Genomic DNA, 21774 nt, shown 5'->3' with positions numbered 1-21774 from the left:
CAATCAGCTCAGTACACGTCAAGATAGTAAGAAAGTACAGGGGATAGACAAAATGATCGGGACAGGCAGTTTTTTCCCCTTCTCAAAAAAATATTCATATAGCTGTAACTTTTCGAAAAGTGCACCAAATATTCTCAAATTTTCACTGTAAGTTGATCAACTAGTTGTGTAACAGTGGACAAAATTTAGAAAAGATCGGGCTATTCTGTCGAAGTTATAAAGATTCTAGAAAAAGGTATATTAATCCGATAGCCAACTTTGAGCTGTTATATCTCCGGATTCAATGTACCGAATGCAATGAAATTTTGACCATTTATGACAGTTTTTTTTTCCAAATTTTGTCCACTGATACACAACTAGTTGATCCACTTACAGTAAAAATTTGAGAATATTTGATGCACTTTTAGAAAAGTTATAGCCATTTGAATATTTTTTTATGAGGAGGGAAAAAATTGCCTGTTCCGATCATTTTGTCTATCCCCTATATAAGGCATCTACCAAAAATATTATTCCTGATATTTACAATTCTCGGTGAGGATGTCATAAGAAATGCTGAAAGAAGTTTGTTAGAAAGCTTTGAAGAAAAGTCTGGCGAATGGGCAGTTTGTATGCATCCGCCAAAAATGTTGTCATTGCTAAGGGATCTGTAAAATATCGCCAGAGAATCACCCCATATACTCCGCTCATCGTGACCATTGACAAAGCGAGAGATATTTCTAGACCAACATGTGAAAAGGGCGGAGCGAACCATTGCACGCCTCAGCTTTTATCGTCTCTCGTACTTTGGAAAAATATCGCGAAAGTAGCAGAAATTCGCAATGGTTGCTACACCCTTTCTAAATGTTAGTCTAGATTTATTAAAACTGAAGTCAGATAGGGAAGTGTGAGATTTAGGTAAATACATAAAACTAAGTATGTCATAAGGTATGCTTTGGCACTATTATATGTGCTTCACAAAACAATATGTTGATATGAAGTGTTCCGCGTAGAGTAATTCCGACATGGTTTACGATGTTCCATAAAATAATTCTGTAAACATCTGTGGAGAAATATTCGAAACCGCTGAAAATTCTCTGAAAATTCTGAGAATAACAAAAAATCCATGGAAAAATGTTTAAGGTGATCTCTTACTGACAACCTGAAATAGTTCTAGAGAGAGTTGCTACAGAAATTGCTGAAAACTCTCCCTCAGAATTCCTACAAGGATTTATTAATAAATATTTAGAAAAATTGCAAGAGAAATCTCTTACCAAAATTCATGGAGGACGTTCTGAAAGAATTCCAGGGGAATTCATTAACATATTTTTAAAGGAATCCCTGGAAGAATGTCTGGAGGAATACTTAGTAAAAGTTCCTAGAAATTTCCAAAGGAATTACCAAGGGTATTATCGGCAGGTTTGTTCTCTTCGTCATGAGGGGATTTTGTCGGCCAAAATTCTTGAAACTTGGTCGAAAAATTCAGCTTGATTGAGAAAAATTTGGGGCAAATTTTTAGTTTAATAGGTGATGAAGAGGACAAAACTGCTTAAAATGCCGAATATGTTTTGGCACTATAATATGTGCTCCACAAATCAATATGTTGATATGAAGTGTTAAGCTATAATACAAACTGCAAGTTTTAAACTGTTTGGATATTAAAAATTTTACCATAAAAAAATCTACATAAAATAAAGGTAAAACCCACATAAAATCGAGAGTCTATATAATCGAGGGTCCACTAAGGTATGCCTTATCTATCGTTGCAAACTTCACACGCCATTGGTTTATCTATGTGCAAATTTAGGTACATCATTGTCGTTGCAAAAAAGGCGCAGTTTATCGTTACATATCTTTAAAAGCTTGATAAAACCTTCGCATGTCGTTCTGATCCATACTCGTGCATCGACCTCACTTGGTGACTCTTGGTACTATTTCTTCATTCTAAATTTGCAATGGGATGTCTTTGCTGACAATTTGTGAAATTACTTCTGAGCGACACTGTGTTGCGCACACACATCACATTCTGAAAGATATTGTTTCACATCCCTCTTCACCCCCAACCCAGTTGGGGCTGTGTCATCCATTTCCATCGGGGCATCATCGGTTAGACACCAGCCACACCGATATAATGTAGATGAACAAGCCGCGGTTTTTTTATTGTTCGCTATCTGATTACCCATTCATCAGGATAGGGAGGTGGAAAGTTTTGTTTATAAGCAGCGCATATGCCGCTGACGACGACGGTCGAGGAACGCATTTTGGACGCAAGTTATAGGGGATGGGGCTGGGTTGTTTTGATGGTGTGTATGTACTGATTTTAATAATTTCCCACGTAATTAGTAAGGTAATCGGAGAAGTGAGGTTTACCATCACATCCTGTGTAGATATGATTGTTCTTTAGGCATGCAAGGCATCGTTTCTGTTTGTTGGGAATGAGCGTAAGTCACTGATTATTAGTTTGTTCGAAAACATATTTAAATATGGCGAAAATGATTTTATGCCTATTGGCGGCTATTTTAGATGGCCTTCTCTTGACAATTAGCAAAAACTGCTATAAATTTTGACCGACGTTTCGGTCACGTTTGAGAATCTTCCTCAGGGAGTTTAAAATTGTTTTTTGTTTGTTTATTGACAGTTTTGCATAATGAGTTATAACAATTCTTACAAATTATTGCACATTCGTCCAGTGTGGTTTTGTCGAATGAAGTTGAGTTCTATCAAAACTATCACATTCAATTCCATCACATACACAATTAAAACTAATAATTTTATACACCAATTTATGAAAACGACCAATATACTTAACATTCCAGTGACTATCACGTCATTACATCATATTACGACAATATAGAACGACCTTTGATCCACTGTAATGCACACTCCCAGAGAGTACAAACAGCTGTTCATTAGTTTACTTCCCAGTGCATACAAATCGGTGGGTGCTTTTCAAACAATCAACATAGAACCTCGCCTAAATAGCTAGCAATAATGCACACCAGCAGTATCTATCGGTGTTGTAAACAGTTTGATAACAACACCCGCATGCATGTTAGTCCCATTTGTTGGATGACTAGCCAGCCCGATCGACCGACCGACCGAAGAAAAAGGGAACCGAACTAACTGCACTGCTATCATTAGTGCAACGTTATCAATTTTGTTTCTAAACAAGCAAGTAGGTGCATATAGTGTCACCATCAGGACACCAACTATAGACAACAGTCAGTGCCTGTGTCTGTAATCGGACACTCGTTATGTACCTATTCGATTCGGTTCTATTTTGCTTACGAAGCGAAATTAAACGGAGAACAAGACAAAAGACGCTGTCGTCATCACTGAGGGAGTTCCAGAATTTCTTTCGTTTGCTATTATTAGCATCGTTATGATAATAATAACGAACATTATTGTGGTCATCGTTTCGCATTGGATTTCGCCTGACTGAAGGTGAAAAGAAAATCGTTATGAAAAATGTATTTCCGTTGACGCAGCTTAGATTGATGTTCTGGATGGGTTTGTTACAATCGAACTGTTTGAGGATCGATTAGTATTTTGTTTAGGTTCATGAGGCTCTTAGTAAAGTAGCGAAGCTATATTTTAGATCAAATGTACTCATTATTATAATTGAAGTTTTAAAACAGCTTTCAAAATCTCAAAACTACAAGGTTGTTGAAATGTTACTTGAGTGATCAATTGTACTGATGTGTTTAGCTGTACCAATGTTTATTGAAAATGTTATTAGTGTTTGTCGAATAATATACATGGATAGATGGACTACACTTTACAACAAAGATTAACCTCTAGTTACAAATTACGTATAGTATGAATGAAATTAGTAACAAAGACTTATGTTATTTTTTTTTTCTTTCTTTCCAGTCGAGTGACGTTGCCCCTGACGGTAGAAGAGGTAAGTTGATTGTTCAGTTGATTCTGGTACAATGAAAAGCATCATAAATGCTTCAAAGTTCGATTCTCCGCTGGTTGTTCCACCATACCATATGGCGACCGTGACCAAAATCTATACATAAGTACGGACTCGCTTGGAAAAGTATTGCAACACTTATTTGAATATTGCATCACCCCCAAAAAGAATTCAGAATGTCGTTTGCTTCAGAAAGTGAATCAGTTTGGTACGCAATTTTGCCGCTAGATGACTGTTCGGTTCGAGATTGTGAATCGCTGGTTCTGATCTCTTTAGATCACTTTCCTCTTCACCGTAGCTTATGGTGAACTTCGCTCTTCTCATTAGTTATGGTGAAGAAGAAAGTTATCTAAAGAGATCACTCGGGCTCACGTGCGCTTCCTGTGTGTGTGGGGCGTACTCCAGGGATGTCGTGCACAGCGGGAATGGCTTCTTCGTATCATCGATGCAGTGATCGTCAACGCGAGCTGACCAAGCTCACTGCCAAACGGTTGACGACGGCTGTTAGGAGGGTTGCCATAGATTCCTCCGGATGAGACACCTTAATGAGCGCTGTGGTCCTACCAACGATATGCAACAATTTGCTTGAATCTTGCAGTGATCTTATGGTCACCGACGCCCTGTGCACCGAGACCTTCATCATTTCAAATGACATACACGGGACATGCACAGACGATACCAACTTGATCTTGATGGCTTTTTTTGAGATGATTAAAAACTTGGATGATGCCGTAACACCAGTGTGCACTCTGCGAGTGACTTACTTATGTAGGAAGAGGACAAACTTTCGAGATTCCTCAACCGAAGTCTTTAGTGCGGACCGCGACACGGATATTGCCGTCTGACCCTTGAAAGATGTTAACGATCCTGCCTAAAAGCCACTTCAGAAGCGGACCGGAATTGAAGAGCGCTTCGATCTGCACCAGTGCAGCCAACATTTCGCCCACCTTCAACACCTTTGTTCCGACAGCCTTCTTGAAGTGTCCCTTAAAAATACTTGACCTGCGCCTCCTTGAGGCCGCCGAAGTTGGGCGTGCGTATGGAGGGATGACTCGGAACTTGATGCTTTCGGAACTGATGTCCTTGATCAGTTTCTCTTGGAACTTCTGGTCGTGTGAGGGTCGATGTAGTTCGGTTAACTTCCGCAGATTATCAATGGGGCTTACCAAGACGAGCTGCGAACCATGTCATAGCTGCTAGTAACGCTTGAGTGGTTAGATCCATTACCAGGTCCAGGACCAGGACGGCCTTAACTACTAGGCAGATAAAAATCGCTACGTAGCACTTCACTGGACTCCCTCGACGATTTCGGTAGTTGACCTGGAATGTACCGCAATAATCCACGCCGATGTTCATGAATGGTGGTGCGGGGTTGACTCCAGCCGACGGAAGATCAGTCATCAATTGGTCCAAAACCTTGGCTTGCAACCGTGGATCACCTTCCTGGTCGAACTTTGTATGTGAACAGGCCAAAACTTTCTGCCAACCGCAGAGATTAGCAGTTGTTGATCGGAAATGCCGCACGAACATCGTTGCGAGAGGGTGCTTGTGGTGTGCACGATACTTGTGATCGGACGATATTGGACGAGTCGTGGTCAGATCCCTTTTTGGCCAACTAATTCAGCTCCTGCGTATAGCATTCTAAATGGGACAAGCGAACTAAGGCAATAGTTGCCTGTTCTCGTTCATCGAGTACCAGGGAATCAGTATTCCTGGAAGGTCGATTGCGTTTTTGTGAGTTGTGACATTATTGAAGCAGACGAACGATCTCCGAAGATTTCATTCGGAAGCACTGCTTGAGCCGGGAAGGCAGGTATTAATCATTCTTCTTGCATGGCCGAATCCAATTCGGCGTTGAGGGCATCGTCTGCGTGAGGCCAAAACTGTTCATCTTGACCCAGCCATTGCGGGCCTGCGAACCAAAGCGTTTGGCACTAAAGATCGACCGGGTTCTAGGTGCCCGGAACAAGACTCCAAACTCCATCTTTGGTGAAATGCTGAATCTCCTATACGCGGTTTGCTACGAAGTTTTGCCACCGAGATGGTAGCGAATTCAACCAGCACTTGATCGAGTCTGTCCAGAAGTACGCTGGAATGCAGGGTGTCTACTACCTGGAAAAACCTGGAAAACCTGGAATTATCAGGGAATTTTACTCGACCTGGAAAAATCCTGGAATTCTCAGGGAATTTTGGTGACAATCAGGGAATTTCTGTGTTTGCCATTTCAATACAAACTTTCAGTTAGAAATGCTTCAAAGCGAATAAAAATTTCGGCTGCGCCGCTATTAACTACCCGCTTGTTAAATATTATTTATCACATATTCATTACCCTTAAGGGTCAATTGACGTTGAAACTAACTTGTACTTTTTCGACAGCAATCTCCTATTGTTATACCTATTTCGGGAAACTGAGTCGACATGCTTTTATTGTAAGGATTTTGAATTCTCAAATCTTAAATTCTTTAATCTATTGCAGCGCTAAATATTGGCATAGTGACTTAAATTGTATAAGCTCTTTTTGTTCATTTCCATCTAGAGAAAAATTTATTGAGGTTTGCCTAACAAATTCGCAATCGCCTGTAGATGTTGGGAAATACCTGAAGGAACTTAAAGATATATTTTAATCGTAGTTCCTGAAACTCCCGCAGAATATGATTGATCAATTGAAACTTCTGGCGGATTCGATGCTATCTATTTGTAGCGAAATTAACTAGATGACTTGTGGAATAAGTTTTAAATATTTTTCTGATCATTTCTGAAACGTTTTTAGAGCAACTCATAAATTATTCTAAACAATGTTTCTCTCTTTCCCATGAGCTCCACATATTTTAACGAACTCGAGAGAAACTATTTTCGATGGACATTATGCAATAGTTTTAGAACATGGTTGTCATCAACTTATTAGTATATTCTAATTGCCAATTACTTGTTTTAAGAGTGAAACTATTACGACAAAAACTATTGATTTACAACATTTTTCTGTATATTTTTTCCCCGTTTGACGAAAAGCTTTACCCGATTGGAGCGGGAATCGAACCAACACACTACGAGGCTTACGAAACGCCTAGATGACTGACGCCTCTAGCCGCACGGCCACGAAACCCAACTATTCTGAAAGAATTCAGAATTCCTCTGAATTAATGTCATTTTTTAAATTTTCGAGTGTAACTGGCAGTATTAATTGAAGTCAATTCTTTTGAAACTCTGAAAGGATTTTCTGACTGAAGTTCTATAAACATACAGTGTCGGACAAAACAATAAGACCACCGGTCCTATTTCATACAAAATGGCCAAGTTTGACGATGTGGTACTCGGTTGCTAGTATACCGATTTGGCTGAAATTTTGGCAGCCGACACGGATTTATGGGAATTTTGATTTGTATCAAATTGATTGAGTTCTATGCACTACTTCCAAAGTTACAGATATACGGTGCGACAAAATTCTGACACCAAATTTTTATGTAGGATATTTGTGGTCAATTCAATAAAAATGTCCTCATGTTTAAATGGCATCCTGAATCTTAGAACTTGTTCATCAACCATCAAGTATCAGATACTCTCATATATCATTTGATTATGGCGATCTGAAAGTGGTCCTATTATTTAGTCGTTTCGTATATCGGTAACTTTTGATGTAGTGAGCAGAACTCACTCAATTAAATACAAATCAAAATTCACGTAACTCCATGCCGACTGTCAAAATTTCAGCCAAATTGGTTTACTAGAAACCGAGCATCACATCGTCAAACTTGGCCATTTTGTATGAAAAATGGCTGGTGGTCTTATTGTTTTGTCCGACACTGTATCTAACATTTTTGCTAGCAATTTCTATAAAAGGAGAAATCGCTGGGGATAAGAATCTACACAGGGCCCATATAGCCGAGGCGGTAAACGCACGGGTATTCAGCATGACCATGCTGAGGGTGACGGGTTCGATTCCCGGTCGGTCCAGGATCTTTTCGTAAAGGAAATTTCCTTGACTTCCTTGGGCATAGAGTATCTTCATGCCTGCCACACGATATACGCATGCAAAATGGTCATTGGCAGAGGAAGCTCTCAGTTAGTAACTGTGGAAGTGCTCATAGAACACTAAGCTGAGAAGCAGGCTTTGTCCCAGTGAGGACGTTACGCCATGAAGAGAGAGAGAGAAGAATCTACACAGATAAAAATAATGAGATTTACACGTCATGTAAACTTCAGTTAAGTCATGTAAGATTAGTGTTATGATGGTTTACATGATATATCATGTAAATTTGTGTTATATGTCATGTAAACACACAGAGTCATGCTGAATTACATGATATATAATGGAAGTTTACATAATATTTTATGACTTTTACATGATATGTCATGTAAACTTCTATGGTATCCCACGCTCCAATCATGTGCATCATATGTCACAGAATTTTACACTCTTTTTTCGATCTGTGTAGCGAAATTATAATTCCTGGAAAAACATACTTGAGCGATTCCTTTGCGAAATCAACGAAGGTATTCGTGCGCAATAACTGAAGCTATGCGTGCAGTTTTCTTGGATATGTTCAAAAGCGTTAGCTGCAATCTTTTAAATTTCTGACAATATTTAAGAAAGTTTGCTCAGGAACTGCTCTGAAGATTATCTGCTGGAACGGCCAAGCTTGACTTTTATAAAATAAAGTGTAATTTCTTGTTGTTTTCCTTGCTAAACAAAATTTTCATCAAATTATGCAGAAAATTCTCCTTAAGTATCGCCAGGATTGTTTTAAGAATTCCATTAGGAAATCATCTCGTGCTTCCATCCTAAATGCTGATGGGATGTTGTCCTTGAACGTCAATATAGTTTGAACTAGAAATTTCCCAAAAAGTTGCGTTTCCACGAATTTCTAGAAATCTGAAATCATGTTTAGTTTAGTCGATTTGTTCATGTTTCTTGAACCTGGAATTATTTTCAAAAACCTGGAAAAATCCTGGAAATATCAGGGAATTTCATTTTCATAATTGAGTAGACACCCTGGCTGGAATGTTTGAATGGACCTGATTGTACTTCTCGTACAGGTCTAGACTATGCAAGAGGACAGCTCGAGACGGGGGATGCTTATCTTCTTCTTTTTCCTTTGGAGGTTTTCTAAAGGTGCCACTCGTGATTTGGAGGTGCGTACGCAGCTTAGAAGCTGTGGAGCTCAACTGCTGTACAGTCATTACAGACGCCAACCCAACGCATAATCGAGACCACAAAATGTCCATGTTCAGCTTGTATTCTTTCCACGTCTCCTGCAGAGACTCGTCGAGAGGATCATCTCAGTTGCATTTTAGCAGCCAGAGCCGTTGGATAATAGTAGTTTACGCAACAAGGTGCAGAATGAAGATTTTTACAGCACGAGTCGTACACTTATCCAACGAGGCTTGCCGAGTTGGATAATTACGACGAGTGCTGTAAAAATCGAGTTCTGCACCGAGTTGCGTACTAGTAGTTTACGCAACAAGGTGCAGAATGACGATTTTTACAGCACGAGTCGTACATTTATCCAACGAGGCTTGCCGAGTTGGATAATTAAGACGAGTGCTGTAAAAATCGAGTTCTGCACCGAGTTGCGTACAACGTTTTTTGCAAGTTCACAAATTACCGCTTGAGGATAGTTTTTACAAAACTTTTTCATTAAACTGCATACTGATGCTCATAGCCATGTTTAAGAAAATCTGATCATAGCAGGTTTTACTGTGCACTTGTCATAAATTTTCAAAACTGCGTCCAGAAAGCATCAAGAAGTTGATCAAAGATGAAAACAGTGCTGTAATGGTTCATTACGCAACGCAAATCAGTGCTGTAATAAACCATTACAGCACTGTTAATTTGGTGTGGGAAAGTAGGCTTTTTCCGGACAGATTTGCGTGAGGTAAAACAGCCTATTACGATGAGAAACTTGGACTACAGCTGGTCCAACCAGGCCCAGTTGATCAGAGAAGCAAGCAGCGTCGGGCTGAAAACTACGCTTCGTTATGGAGGAGGAATTGGATTTCCACTCGAAGAAAGTCAGCAAAAATCGTCGGACTGGATATCTCAACGCAGCCCCAGAGTCTTGACCGTTGCGCTTAAGGAGTCCACATTCAGAACTGACCGCTCGTCTACGCATCTACGCTCCGACAAGGTGAAAAGCAGTTTCGTTGAGTTTGAGTTCCACTTTCGCAGGGTTAAACCATTTGTGTTTGTCAGCTCGATAATCTCATTCATCAGCTGTCGTGCTTTGGGGACGGTGCGCTGTAAATATAGATCTTCCTGGGTATACCCTTAGGACGAAACAAACAACATGGGAAATGTCTATGATAGAATCCAATTGGAATGCCACGGATACATCCAGACAAGCACAAGAATTTGTAAGGCCTAGTGCAGCAAAAGCCAGGACTATACTAAATTTGAACAAGAGAGACCTGAAGATAATAAAGGGACTGATGACCGCTCACTGCCCCAGTAGGTACTATCTAAACAAGATTGGAAAAATCCAATCATCTGAGTGTCGTTATTGAATACGAAACCGCTGAACATTCACTCTACAGTTGTGGAGTGCTGTCCAATCAGTGGTTGTCAATACTTGGAAAAGGGTTATTGGAGCCCTTGGGAATTTGGCAAAGTAATCCCAGCACGGTGATCTAATTGTGACAGGACAATCGATTAGCACCAAATTAAATATGGGTCATACCACAATAGTACACCGGATCTCCGATGGTTTACTCTCCGCCGACTTCTCCCATGTAGCCCAACAGGATATACTCATGGATAAACTCTTCGTAGGACTCCTTGCATTCGGCGTTCAGGTTCAACCGCTTCATGGCTATTACGCGGGACTCTCTTAAGCGCTCCAGCATGTGTTCCTTCTTTGGCTGGCTCACCACGAACCGGCCTTCTTCGTCCCAAGTCATTGTTTTAATATTGAAAAATTCTTCCCTGGCTGTTTCTTCCAACGAGTGGGTTCGGTTAATATGGCAGGTCTCCAAGTCCCAGAACCAGACGATCATTTCAGAGAGCGAGTAATGACTTAAAACGAAACGGTTGGTACGGTTGTCCCCGTTTCTTTCTTCATTCAATTCAAAAATGTTTGTCAATATCATAAGTGGATAGATAACCTGATCATTGACTTATTTTTTTTAAATTATCTTCCAACCCTTTAGTCTGCACAGTGGGCCTGGCCATTTAAATATTTGTGCACCATCTTTGATATGCTGCGAATAGTAATGCTGACAAGAAAATATCAGAAGAAACGTTAATATTTCCAGAATGCTTTTCAATACTGGCTGTGCAAGCACTAGAATAGAATAGAATTACTCTAGGATTTTTTTCTAGGAATTCCCCCATGATTTTTTTTTGTGATAGATTGGAGATAGGGATCACTCCAGCAATCACTCAAGGGATATCTCCAAGAACTCCTCTGAAGGTTTCAACAGAAATTACTTACGGGATTCCTTCAGGTAGGGATAAATCCTGTAATTCCTCGGATATTTTTTGCAGAAATTCTGCCAGGGACTCATTTATAAATTTTACCAGGAAATTCATCAACGCAGGGAAGGAGATGTTTTCGGCTTAGATCACTTAAAATTGAAGCGATGTAGCAGAAACAGAGCTAGCTGCGCCAACAGGTTTCGCTTTCCTTCATACCATAATCATAGGCTGCGAGGGACGTTATGACAAGAAGAAGAAGTAAAAGAATTTTCAATGTTGTTGTAAAATGCAAGAAAAAGACATTTCTTATATCAAAGCACTGAATGTTCGCTTTAAAAATCCCGTTTGTTTTTTCTTTGCCCTTAATACTTCTTCTATTTTTGAACATAAATCAAACACCACTTTGCTTCATAACACGTCACAATTTTTGGCTGTATCTCAATTTCTAGGACACAATATGCGATTTTGAACACAGGCAAATTTACGCATGAAGATTATGTTTAAAGCTATTGAATTGATCGTTTAACATCTCAAATTAAGGATTTATGTAAAATACAGGGGGTGGCCAAAATGCTTGGGATAGGTAACTTTTCTTTCTCTCACAAAAAAGTTCAACATGCTGTAACTTTTCATAGAGTGCATAAAAAATTCTAAAATTTTGAATGTTTGTCAACCTATTATAAGTGCATTATTGGTATAAATTTGGGCTCCAACGGGGGCTTTTTCCAACGTTTAAAAAGTAGCAATGTTTTGAGTAATTTTCAAGAAATAACATATTGTTGATAATCGCTTAAAATTTCATTCAATTCGGTTCACTGGTCTCCGAGATATAACAGCTCAAAAATTAGTTGTCTAAACAATAGTGTTTTACGAGAACGGTTCTAGCTTCGCGAAAAATTAACCAATCGAACTCAAATTTGTACCAATGATACACTTATAATAGGTTGACAAACAGTCAAAATTTGAGAATTTTTGATGCACTCTATGAAAAGTTACAGCATGTTGAACTTTTTGTGAGAAAAAAGTTGCCTGTCCCAAACATTTTGGCCATCCCCTGTATTTCGTTTCACCCAAAGAAATTGGACATGTTGAGGCATTTTCTACGAATAGTATTCTTCGAATACACTTTATGAGTTCTATTGGAATTTAAGATTGTCTTTCAAGAATATTATGTAATTCATAGCAGTTTTTTTTTCGTTTCTTGCAAGGACATAGCCAGTTGCGTGGAGATGATTGTTTCTATATTATTGTAAATAGTAGCGAAATCTGAAATGGCAATGGATATTCTCCTCTTGGCAACGCCATCTATGATTTGTGGAAGGATTGTACGACATTTCTCCGAAAACCAGGATTGTATGAAATTTCCCCGAAAGTTGTTTCCCCGAAAAATGATTCCCCGAACGAACCGTTTCCCCGAAATATGTATTATACTATTTTCAGTACTGGTTTCTAATCGACTAAATATTAACGCGCACTAAAACGGAAAAAAATAGCAATAGCCAATATCTCACAGAAATAATATTAAAAACTATCAAAGTCTTTTATAACAGAGAGATGTTCCTTCTTTTTATCATCTGCACAAAAAACTATTGAAAAATAGCCATAGAATTGCCAGTTATTCAACAAAAACCTAATTTTTTATTGCTTCACCCATACAAAGTGTTAGGCGATTTTGATCAAGTTTATTGCTAATTTCAAATTTTTAATTGAGCGATAATATACATAGCTGCCGTTTCTAATAATTTTCTTGATTAATTCCATTGTCTGAACTAGTCATTGAAACAAAGTAGCGGAAAGTTAGCCTTAGAACAAAGTGTGCCGATGTGTAGTCTTTAGAAAAATCTCAAGATCATGGAAACTTTCACATCTCATTAATGTTGTACATTCCCTTCTACCATGTTTTTTTTTTTTCGAGATATAATGTTCTTCATGATGATTCAATGAGGTTTGCTTTTCTTTTAAATATGAGTCGTTCTTTTCTGTTGTACTGATTGAAAATGACATGTCACTCAACTAAGAACACGCTCATCATAATTTTCCTTTATTTTATTCATAGGCTGTTCTTTCTATTTATTTTTGAAAATTCAATCGATAAAAACGCCCTTTAAACGCATTATACCTTTAAAACGAGTCATCGTGATTATGGTAGTAATCTGCAAAAGTTCATTGTCATTGTAAAACACATGATCCAGATAACTTAAACTTTAAGTATTAAAGTATTCTTGCTTGCGAAGGAAGTCTATGAGCACAATTTCGATGTGTATTAACAGGCTTTAAAAGTCAATGGAACTCAATTTGTTTGACAACCAGATCAGATCTTTTGTAAATCAATGGATCAATCATGACCGAAGTAGCATTTAGAATGACATTTCTACAGAACATACTTTGAAAGAACAGTAAGGGAGCATTTTTTATGAAGATTTCTACTATAAAGCCTATAGATACCTACTAGAACAGATGGTCACAAAAACAAAAAATATATTAATATATATAGCAGTAGTCAAATTACTGATGATTAATTGAGCAGTTCAACTTGAAAGAACAGCCTATGTTTGAAAGAAGGAAAATTTTATTAAATTAAAGGTTATCACTCTTGCCAAAAAGACGGTGCTGGATCTTTAGGCAGAAGTATGTCAGGCCGAAGTACGTTAGGCCGCAGTTCACTAGGCTGAAAGTGTCATTACGCCGGACGAGCATCATTACGATTGAGTTAAAAGCCAAGCAAAATAAACAGTTTGATCATATACAGGTTCCTGAGTGCAAACTTTTTAAAGAGTGATAGAGGACCATAAATGGAGAAAATAAAGTTCCACGCATATGGTCAAATCTCGACCGTTACGTAGTTATCGAACTTTGCATGTTTTTGACTATTATTGTCTTAACTGACTATAACTTGAAAATGGTCAAACTTATCGAAGTTTTTTGACCCTTATTCGAAAGATTATTGGATTGTCTATCAAATGGCATCTTGAATCGATTGGTTTAGTTAAATAACTAAGTTTTCCAGAGTAAACAGCTCAAAAGTAGAGTGTTTTAATTTGTTTTTGTCAATTATCTTTGAAAAAATGTGTAATAATTTAAAATTCTTTCTTATGCAAAGTTGTGGCCCCTGTTTCTCTCTACAATTCGTTCTATAACATCAAACTTCTATTTCGTATCGTTTTCTAGCAATTTCGATTTAAACATCGCATTTCAGCTCATAAATTTGCAATTGTCAAGGTAAGTACCGTTTTGAGCACTGTGCCGCACATTTAAGGCGAAACTGGATCCATTTCCTCACTTATTGGTTTTTGATTTTTTATTAAATAACGAAGCGATATTTTCAAAATCGGTTTTCGTAGACATGTAGAGTATGGATCAGGGTATCTTCTGATTTTTTTACGCGAGAGAAAATGTTTTTCGTTTTTGCAGAAACCATTTTTGAACAAAATATCACTAAAAAATGGTTCCTGCAAAAACGAAAAACATTTTCTACAGCGTAAAAAATTCAGAAGATACCCTGATCCATACTCTACATGTGCACGAAAACCGATTTTAAAAATATTGCTTCGTTATTTAATAAAAAATCAAAAACCAAAAAAATGAGGAAATACTTCCAGTTTCGCCTTAAATTAAAATTGCAAGAAAACGTTAAGAGCTAGAAGTGTGGAGTCAAAGAACGAATTTTAGAATAGAACAGGGGTCTCAACTTTGTCTAGGAAGGAATTTAAATTTATTAAGCATTTTTCAAAGATAATTGACAAAAACAAATTAAAACACACTACTTTTGAGCTATTTACTCTGGAAAATTTAGTTATTTAACTAAACTAATCGATTCAAAGATGCCATTTGATAGAAAATTCATTAATCTTTCCAATAAGGGTAAGAAAACTGCTATAAGTTTGACCATGTTTAAGTTATAGCCAGTTAAGGCAATAATAATCAAAAACATGGAAAGTTCAATAACTACGTAACGGTTGAGATTTGACCATATGCGTAGAACAATTTTCTTCACCATTTATGGTCCTCTATCATCCTTTAAAAAGTTTGCACTCACAAACCTAACACCCTGTATAAACCAGTACTCAGAAGAATAGCCGACTTCTTAAAGAAGGATAATTTGTCATGGGACAGTCAGTGGTTTAATAAATTACTACCGTCAATAAGCTATGCAATATTACAACTAAAAACGACTGCGTGTTATAAAAAGAGAGGAAATTTTCAGATGGAATGTTAGCAGAGTGATCAATTAATCATCAGTACTTCAGTTACAGTATAACACCAACATCAAGAAATCATCTATGTTTTTTTTTGTTTATATTAACGTGTATTTTAACTTAAATGCTTATTCTACACTTAATCATCTATGTGAGGAAAGGGAAAAGTATGAATAATATTGTAAAACCATGGAAGTATATCCCAGTATCCATTGAATTCCCTAGATTCAAGGAATGTAAAATACTCAAGGGACTCAAACATCTTCTAGGACTTCGAAAACAAATTTTATCATCGTTTATGAAGAAAATTAAGAAGTCGGCCTACTGACCTAATGAACTTCAGCTTAGCAACCCATTCGCCTTAACGTACTTTGGCTAAGCGTACTTCGTCCCAGAGGCGCCTCGTCCACATGTTCGACCTGTTCTTGGAACGGGTATAGGCTGAGAATAAAACTCGTAAAATAATCTTTAAGTAGATATACCAATAGAATAAAGTAAATTTAAAACTCCCACCGCACATACCCCATAACAACTTGCACACAAGGTGCAAACATCGTTCCCGGTTTATGAAGAACGAAAGACGACTCCAAGCCATCCACCGGCAGAAACCATGTAACAAGAGCATGCGAGAGCCAGCCTTGCGTAGCTCTCTCTTGCTCGACTCTACGAAACTACATGCCACCGGTTCCCCGATTCATGCGAACGATGGATGCTGTTCCCAAATCAACAGTTTTCTCACTTTTTTGCCTCCGAATGGCAGTGTTCATTCGAATTCATTTCACTTTACTCTGTCGCTCATACGTTCCCTACACGTCTAGAACCAGCAGCAGCGTTGTCAACGTTTCTTTCCATTTTTCACTTCCCGCCTGCTTCTCACGCGTACACGCACGCTAAGCGCATTCGACTAAAGTCTTTAAAATCATATTGAAAATTTACAGTTTTAGAGTGCTAAAAATGTATGTTGATTGTATTGTTGTTGGGAATTAAAGGATTATTTAACAATATCTAAAAAATGGAATAACGAACATTGATTGCACAGTATTTAAATACTTTGCCAGCTATGCTTACCGATCAGGTTTTCAAATGTGTGTAAATGATTGCTAGCATGCTGCTCGGTATACTCTTTAGAGAGAAAAGCGATTGATACCAGAGGCACACAGCTAAACGTAAAGAGCTTCTTCAGTGGAAAGTTTACGCCGACCAAAAAGCAAATAATTTCTTTAAGTTGGAAAAACTACTTTGGCAAATCTAGTTCAACTTCCAGACGCCCAAGTGATTCTATCTATTTTATTAATTTTTCTGAAACATTTTTTGGTGTATCTAGTGAAATTTGCTGGCGCCAAATTGATTCTATATATTTTATTAATTTTCTGAAACATTTTTTGGCGTATCTAGTGAAATTTGCTGACGCCAAAATGATTCTATTTATTTTGTTAATTTTCTGAAACATTTTTTGGCGTATCTAGTGAAATTTGCTGGCGCCAAATTGATTCTATATATTTTATTAATTTCCTGAAACATTTTTTGGCGTATCTAGTGAAATTTGCTGGCGCCAAATTGATTCTATTTATTTTGTTAATTTTCTGAAACATTTTTTGGCGTATCTAGTGAAATTTAAACGGAAATTTAGAGTTAGGGGGGTCAAGTGCCCCCTCTTGCCCCCCTTTGCCTTCGCCAATGCAGCCGACCAAAAAGCAAATAATTTATTATTTATAGCCGACCAAAAAGCAAATAATTTCTTTAAGTTGGAAAAACTACTTTGGCAAATCTAGTTCAACTTCCAGACGCCCAAGTGATTCTATCTATTTTATTAATTTTTCTGAAACATTTTTTGGTGTATCTAGTGAAATTTGCTGGCGCCAAATTGATTCTATATATTTTATTAATTTTCTGAAACATTTTTTGGCGTATCTAGTGAAATTTGCTGACGCCAAAATGATTCTATTTATTTTGTTAATTTTCTGAAACATTTTTTGGCGTATCTAGTGAAATTTGCTGGCGCCAAATTGATTCTATATATTTTATTAATTTCCTGAAACATTTTTTGGCGTATCTAGTGAAATTTGCTGGCGCCAAATTGATTCTATTTATTTTGTTAATTTTCTGAAACATTTTTTGGCGTATCTAGTGAAATTTAAACGGAAATTTAGAGTTAGGGGGGTCAAGTGCCCCCTCTTGCCCCCCTTTGCCTTCGCCAATGCAGCCGACCAAAAAGCAAATAATTTCTTTAAGTTGGAAAAACTACTTTGGCAAATCTAGTTCAACTTCCAGACGCCCAAGTGATTCTATCTATTTTATTAATTTTTCTGAAACATTTTTTGGTGTATCTAGTGAAATTTGCTGGCGCCAAATTGATTCTATATATTTTATTAATTTTCTGAAACATTTTTTGGCGTATCTAGTGAAATTTGCTGACGCCAAAATGATTCTATTTATTTTGTTAATTTTCTGAAACATTTTTTGGCGTATCTAGTGAAATTTGCTGGCGCCAAATTGATTCTATATATTTTATTAATTTCCTGAAACATTTTTTGGCGTATCTAGTGAAATTTGCTGGCGCCAAATTGATCCTATTTATTTTGTTAATTTTCTGAAACATTTTTTGGCGTATCTAGTGAAATTTAAACGGAAATTTAGAGTTAGGGGGGTCAAGTGCCCCCTCTTGCCCCCCTTTGCCTTCGCCAATGCAGCCGACCAAAAAGCAAATAATTTCTTTAAGTTGGAAAAACTACTTTGGCAAATCTAGTTCAACTTCCAGACGCCCAAGTGATTCTATCTATTTTATTAATTTTTCTGAAACATTTTTTGGTGTATCTAGTGAAATTTGCTGGCGCCAAATTGATTCTATATATTTTATTAATTTTCTGAAACATTTTTTGGCGTATCTAGTGAAATTTGCTGACGCCAAAATGATTCTATTTATTTTGTTAATTTTCTGAAACATTTTTTGGCGTATCTAGTGAAATTTGCTGGCGCCAAATTGATTCTATATATTTTATTAATTTCCTGAAACATTTTTTGGCGTATCTAGTGAAATTTGCTGGCGCCAAATTGATTCTATTTATTTTGTTAATTTTCTGAAACATTTTTTGGCGTATCTAGTGAAATTTAAACGGAAATTTAGAGTTAGGGGGGTCAAGTGCCCCCTCTTGCCCCCCTTTGCCTTCGCCAATGCAGCCGACCAAAAAGCAAATAATTTATTATTTATAGCCGACCAAAAAGCAAATAATTTCTTTAAGTTGGAAAAACTACTTTGGCAAATCTAGTTCAACTTCCAGACGCCCAAGTGATTCTATCTATTTTATTAATTTTTCTGAAACATTTTTTGGTGTATCTAGTGAAATTTGCTGGCGCCAAATTGATTCTATATATTTTATTAATTTTCTGAAACATTTTTTGGCGTATCTAGTGAAATTTGCTGACGCCAAAATGATTCTATTTATTTTGTTAATTTTCTGAAACATTTTTTGGCGTATCTAGTGAAATTTGCTGGCGCCAAATTGATTCTATATATTTTATTAATTTCCTGAAACATTTTTTGGCGTATCTAGTGAAATTTGCTGGCGCCAAATTGATTCTATTTATTTTGTTAATTTTCTGAAACATTTTTTGGCGTATCTAGTGAAATTTAAACGGAAATTTAGAGTTAGGGGGGTCAAGTGCCCCCTCTTGCCCCCCTTTGCCTTCGCCAATGCAGCCGACCAAAAAGCAAATAATTTCTTTAAGTTGGAAAAACTACTTTGGCAAATCTAGTTCAACTTCCAGACGCCCAAGTGATTCTATCTATTTTATTAATTTTTCTGAAACATTTTTTGGTGTATCTAGTGAAATTTGCTGGCGCCAAATTGATTCTATATATTTTATTAATTTTCTGAAACATTTTTTGGCGTATCTAGTGAAATTTGCTGACGCCAAAATGATTCTATTTATTTTGTTAATTTTCTGAAACATTTTTTGGCGTATCTAGTGAAATTTGCTGGCGCCAAATTGATTCTATATATTTTATTAATTTCCTGAAACATTTTTTGGCGTATCTAGTGAAATTTGCTGGCGCCAAATTGATCCTATTTATTTTGTTAATTTTCTGAAACATTTTTTGGCGTATCTAGTGAAATTTAAACGGAAATTTAGAGTTAGGGGGGTCAAGTGCCCCCTCTTGCCCCCCTTTGCCTTCGCCAATGCAGCCGACCAAAAAGCAAATAATTTCTTTAAGTTGGAAAAACTACTTTGGCAAATCTAGTTCAACTTCCAGACGCCCAAGTGATTCTATCTATTTTATTAATTTTTCTGAAACATTTTTTGGTGTATCTAGTGAAATTTGCTGGCGCCAAATTGATTCTATATATTTTATTAATTTTCTGAAACATTTTTTGGCGTATCTAGTGAAATTTGCTGACGCCAAAATGATTCTATTTATTTTGTTAATTTTCTGAAACATTTTTTGGCGTATCTAGTGAAATTTGCTGGCGCCAAATTGATTCTATATATTTTATTAATTTCCTGAAACATTTTTTGGCGTATCTAGTGAAATTTGCTGGCGCCAAATTGATCCTATTTATTTTGTTAATTTTCTGAAACATTTTTTGGCGTATCTAGTGAAATTTAAACGGAAATTTAGAGTTAGGGGGGTCAAGTGCCCCCTCTTGCCCCCCTTTGCCTTCGCCAATGCAGCCGACCAAAAAGCAAATAATTTCTTTAAGTTGGAAAAACTACTTTGGCAAATCTAGTTCAACTTCCAGACGCCCAAGTGATTCTATCTATTTTATTAATTTTTCTGAAACATTTTTTGGTGTATCTAGTGAAATTTGCTGGCGCCAAATTGATTCTATATATTTTATTAATTTTCTGAAACATTTTTTGGCGTATCTAGTGAAATTTGCTGACGCCAAAATGATTCTATTTATTTTGTTAATTTTCTGAAACATTTTTTGGCGTATCTAGTGAAATTTGCTGGCGCCAAATTGATTCTATATATTTTATTAATTTCCTGAAACATTTTTTGGCGTATCTAGTGAAATTTGCTGGCGCCAAATTGATTCTATTTATTTTGTTAATTTTCTGAAACATTTTTTGGCGTATCTAGTGAAATTTAAACGGAAATTTAGAGTTAGGGGGGTCAAGTGCCCCCTCTTGCCCCCCTTTGCCTTCGCCAATGCAGCCGACCAAAAAGCAAATAATTTATTATTTATAGCCGACCAAAAAGCAAATAATTTCTTTAAGTTGGAAAAACTACTTTGGCAAATCTAGTTCAACTTCCAGACGCCCAAGTGATTCTATCTATTTTATTAATTTTTCTGAAACATTTTTTGGTGTATCTAGTGAAATTTGCTGGCGCCAAATTGATTCTATATATTTTATTAATTTTCTGAAACATTTTTTGGCGTATCTAGTGAAATTTGCTGACGCCAAAATGATTCTATTTATTTTGTTAATTTTCTGAAACATTTTTTGGCGTATCTAGTGAAATTTGCTGGCGCCAAATTGATTCTATATATTTTATTAATTTCCTGAAACATTTTTTGGCGTATCTAGTGAAATTTGCTGGCGCCAAATTGATTCTATTTATTTTGTTAATTTTCTGAAACATTTTTTGGCGTATCTAGTGAAATTTAAACGGAAATTTAGAGTTAGGGGGGTCAAGTGCCCCCTCTTGCCCCCCTTTGCCTTCGCCAATGCAGCCGACCAAAAAGCAAATAATTTCTTTAAGTTGGAAAAACTACTTTGGCAAATCTAGTTCAACTTCCAGACGCCCAAGTGATTCTATCTATTTTATTAATTTTTCTGAAACATTTTTTGGTGTATCTAGTGAAATTTGCTGGCGCCAAATTGATTCTATATATTTTATTAATTTTCTGAAACATTTTTTGGCGTATCTAGTGAAATTTGCTGACGCCAAAATGATTCTATTTATTTTGTTAATTTTCTGAAACATTTTTTGGCGTAGGGTATTGGTTCCCTTTTTAAGCATGTGGCTCCCATTTTCATCCTACGAAAAACAAAGGATTGAAGCACTGTTTGTTTTGTTTCTTATTTTTTGTTAGAAGTGAGCACCCATGAAAACAAAAAGAACGGAATCAATCGGTGCCGTAATCGCTTGTTTTCGAATAGGATGGAAATGGGAGCGTGAGATTGCTGATGGCACACATCCCCTATCTAGTGAAATTTGCTGACGCCAAAATGATTCTATTTATTTTGTTAATTTTCTGAAACATTTTTTGGCGTATCTAGTGAAATTTAAACGGAAATTTAGAGTTAGGGGGGTCAAGTGCCCC

At 36.9% G+C, this 21774-nt stretch overlaps 1 protein-coding gene across 2 annotated transcripts in view; it reads left to right on the top strand.

Moving 5' to 3' along the window:
- The window catches only part of LOC115254042 (phosphatidylinositol transfer protein alpha isoform), a 116385-nt gene that overhangs the window by 55015 nt on the left and 39596 nt on the right, over positions 1-21774 (top strand). For both annotated transcript variants that reach the window (XM_029861013.2, XM_029861006.2), the window contains exon 2: positions 3850-3880. In XM_029861013.2, the coding sequence (XP_029716873.1) occupies positions 3850-3880 (31 nt within the window). The remainder of the gene's footprint in view (positions 1-3849; positions 3881-21774) is intronic.

The sequence above is a fragment of the Aedes albopictus genome, chromosome 3 (genome assembly GCF_035046485.1).
Source record: "Aedes albopictus strain Foshan chromosome 3, AalbF5, whole genome shotgun sequence".
NCBI lineage: Eukaryota > Metazoa > Arthropoda > Insecta > Diptera > Culicidae > Aedes > Aedes albopictus.
The sequence above is the reverse complement of the archived record's forward strand: the minus strand, read 5'-3'. Positions and strand labels throughout refer to the sequence as shown.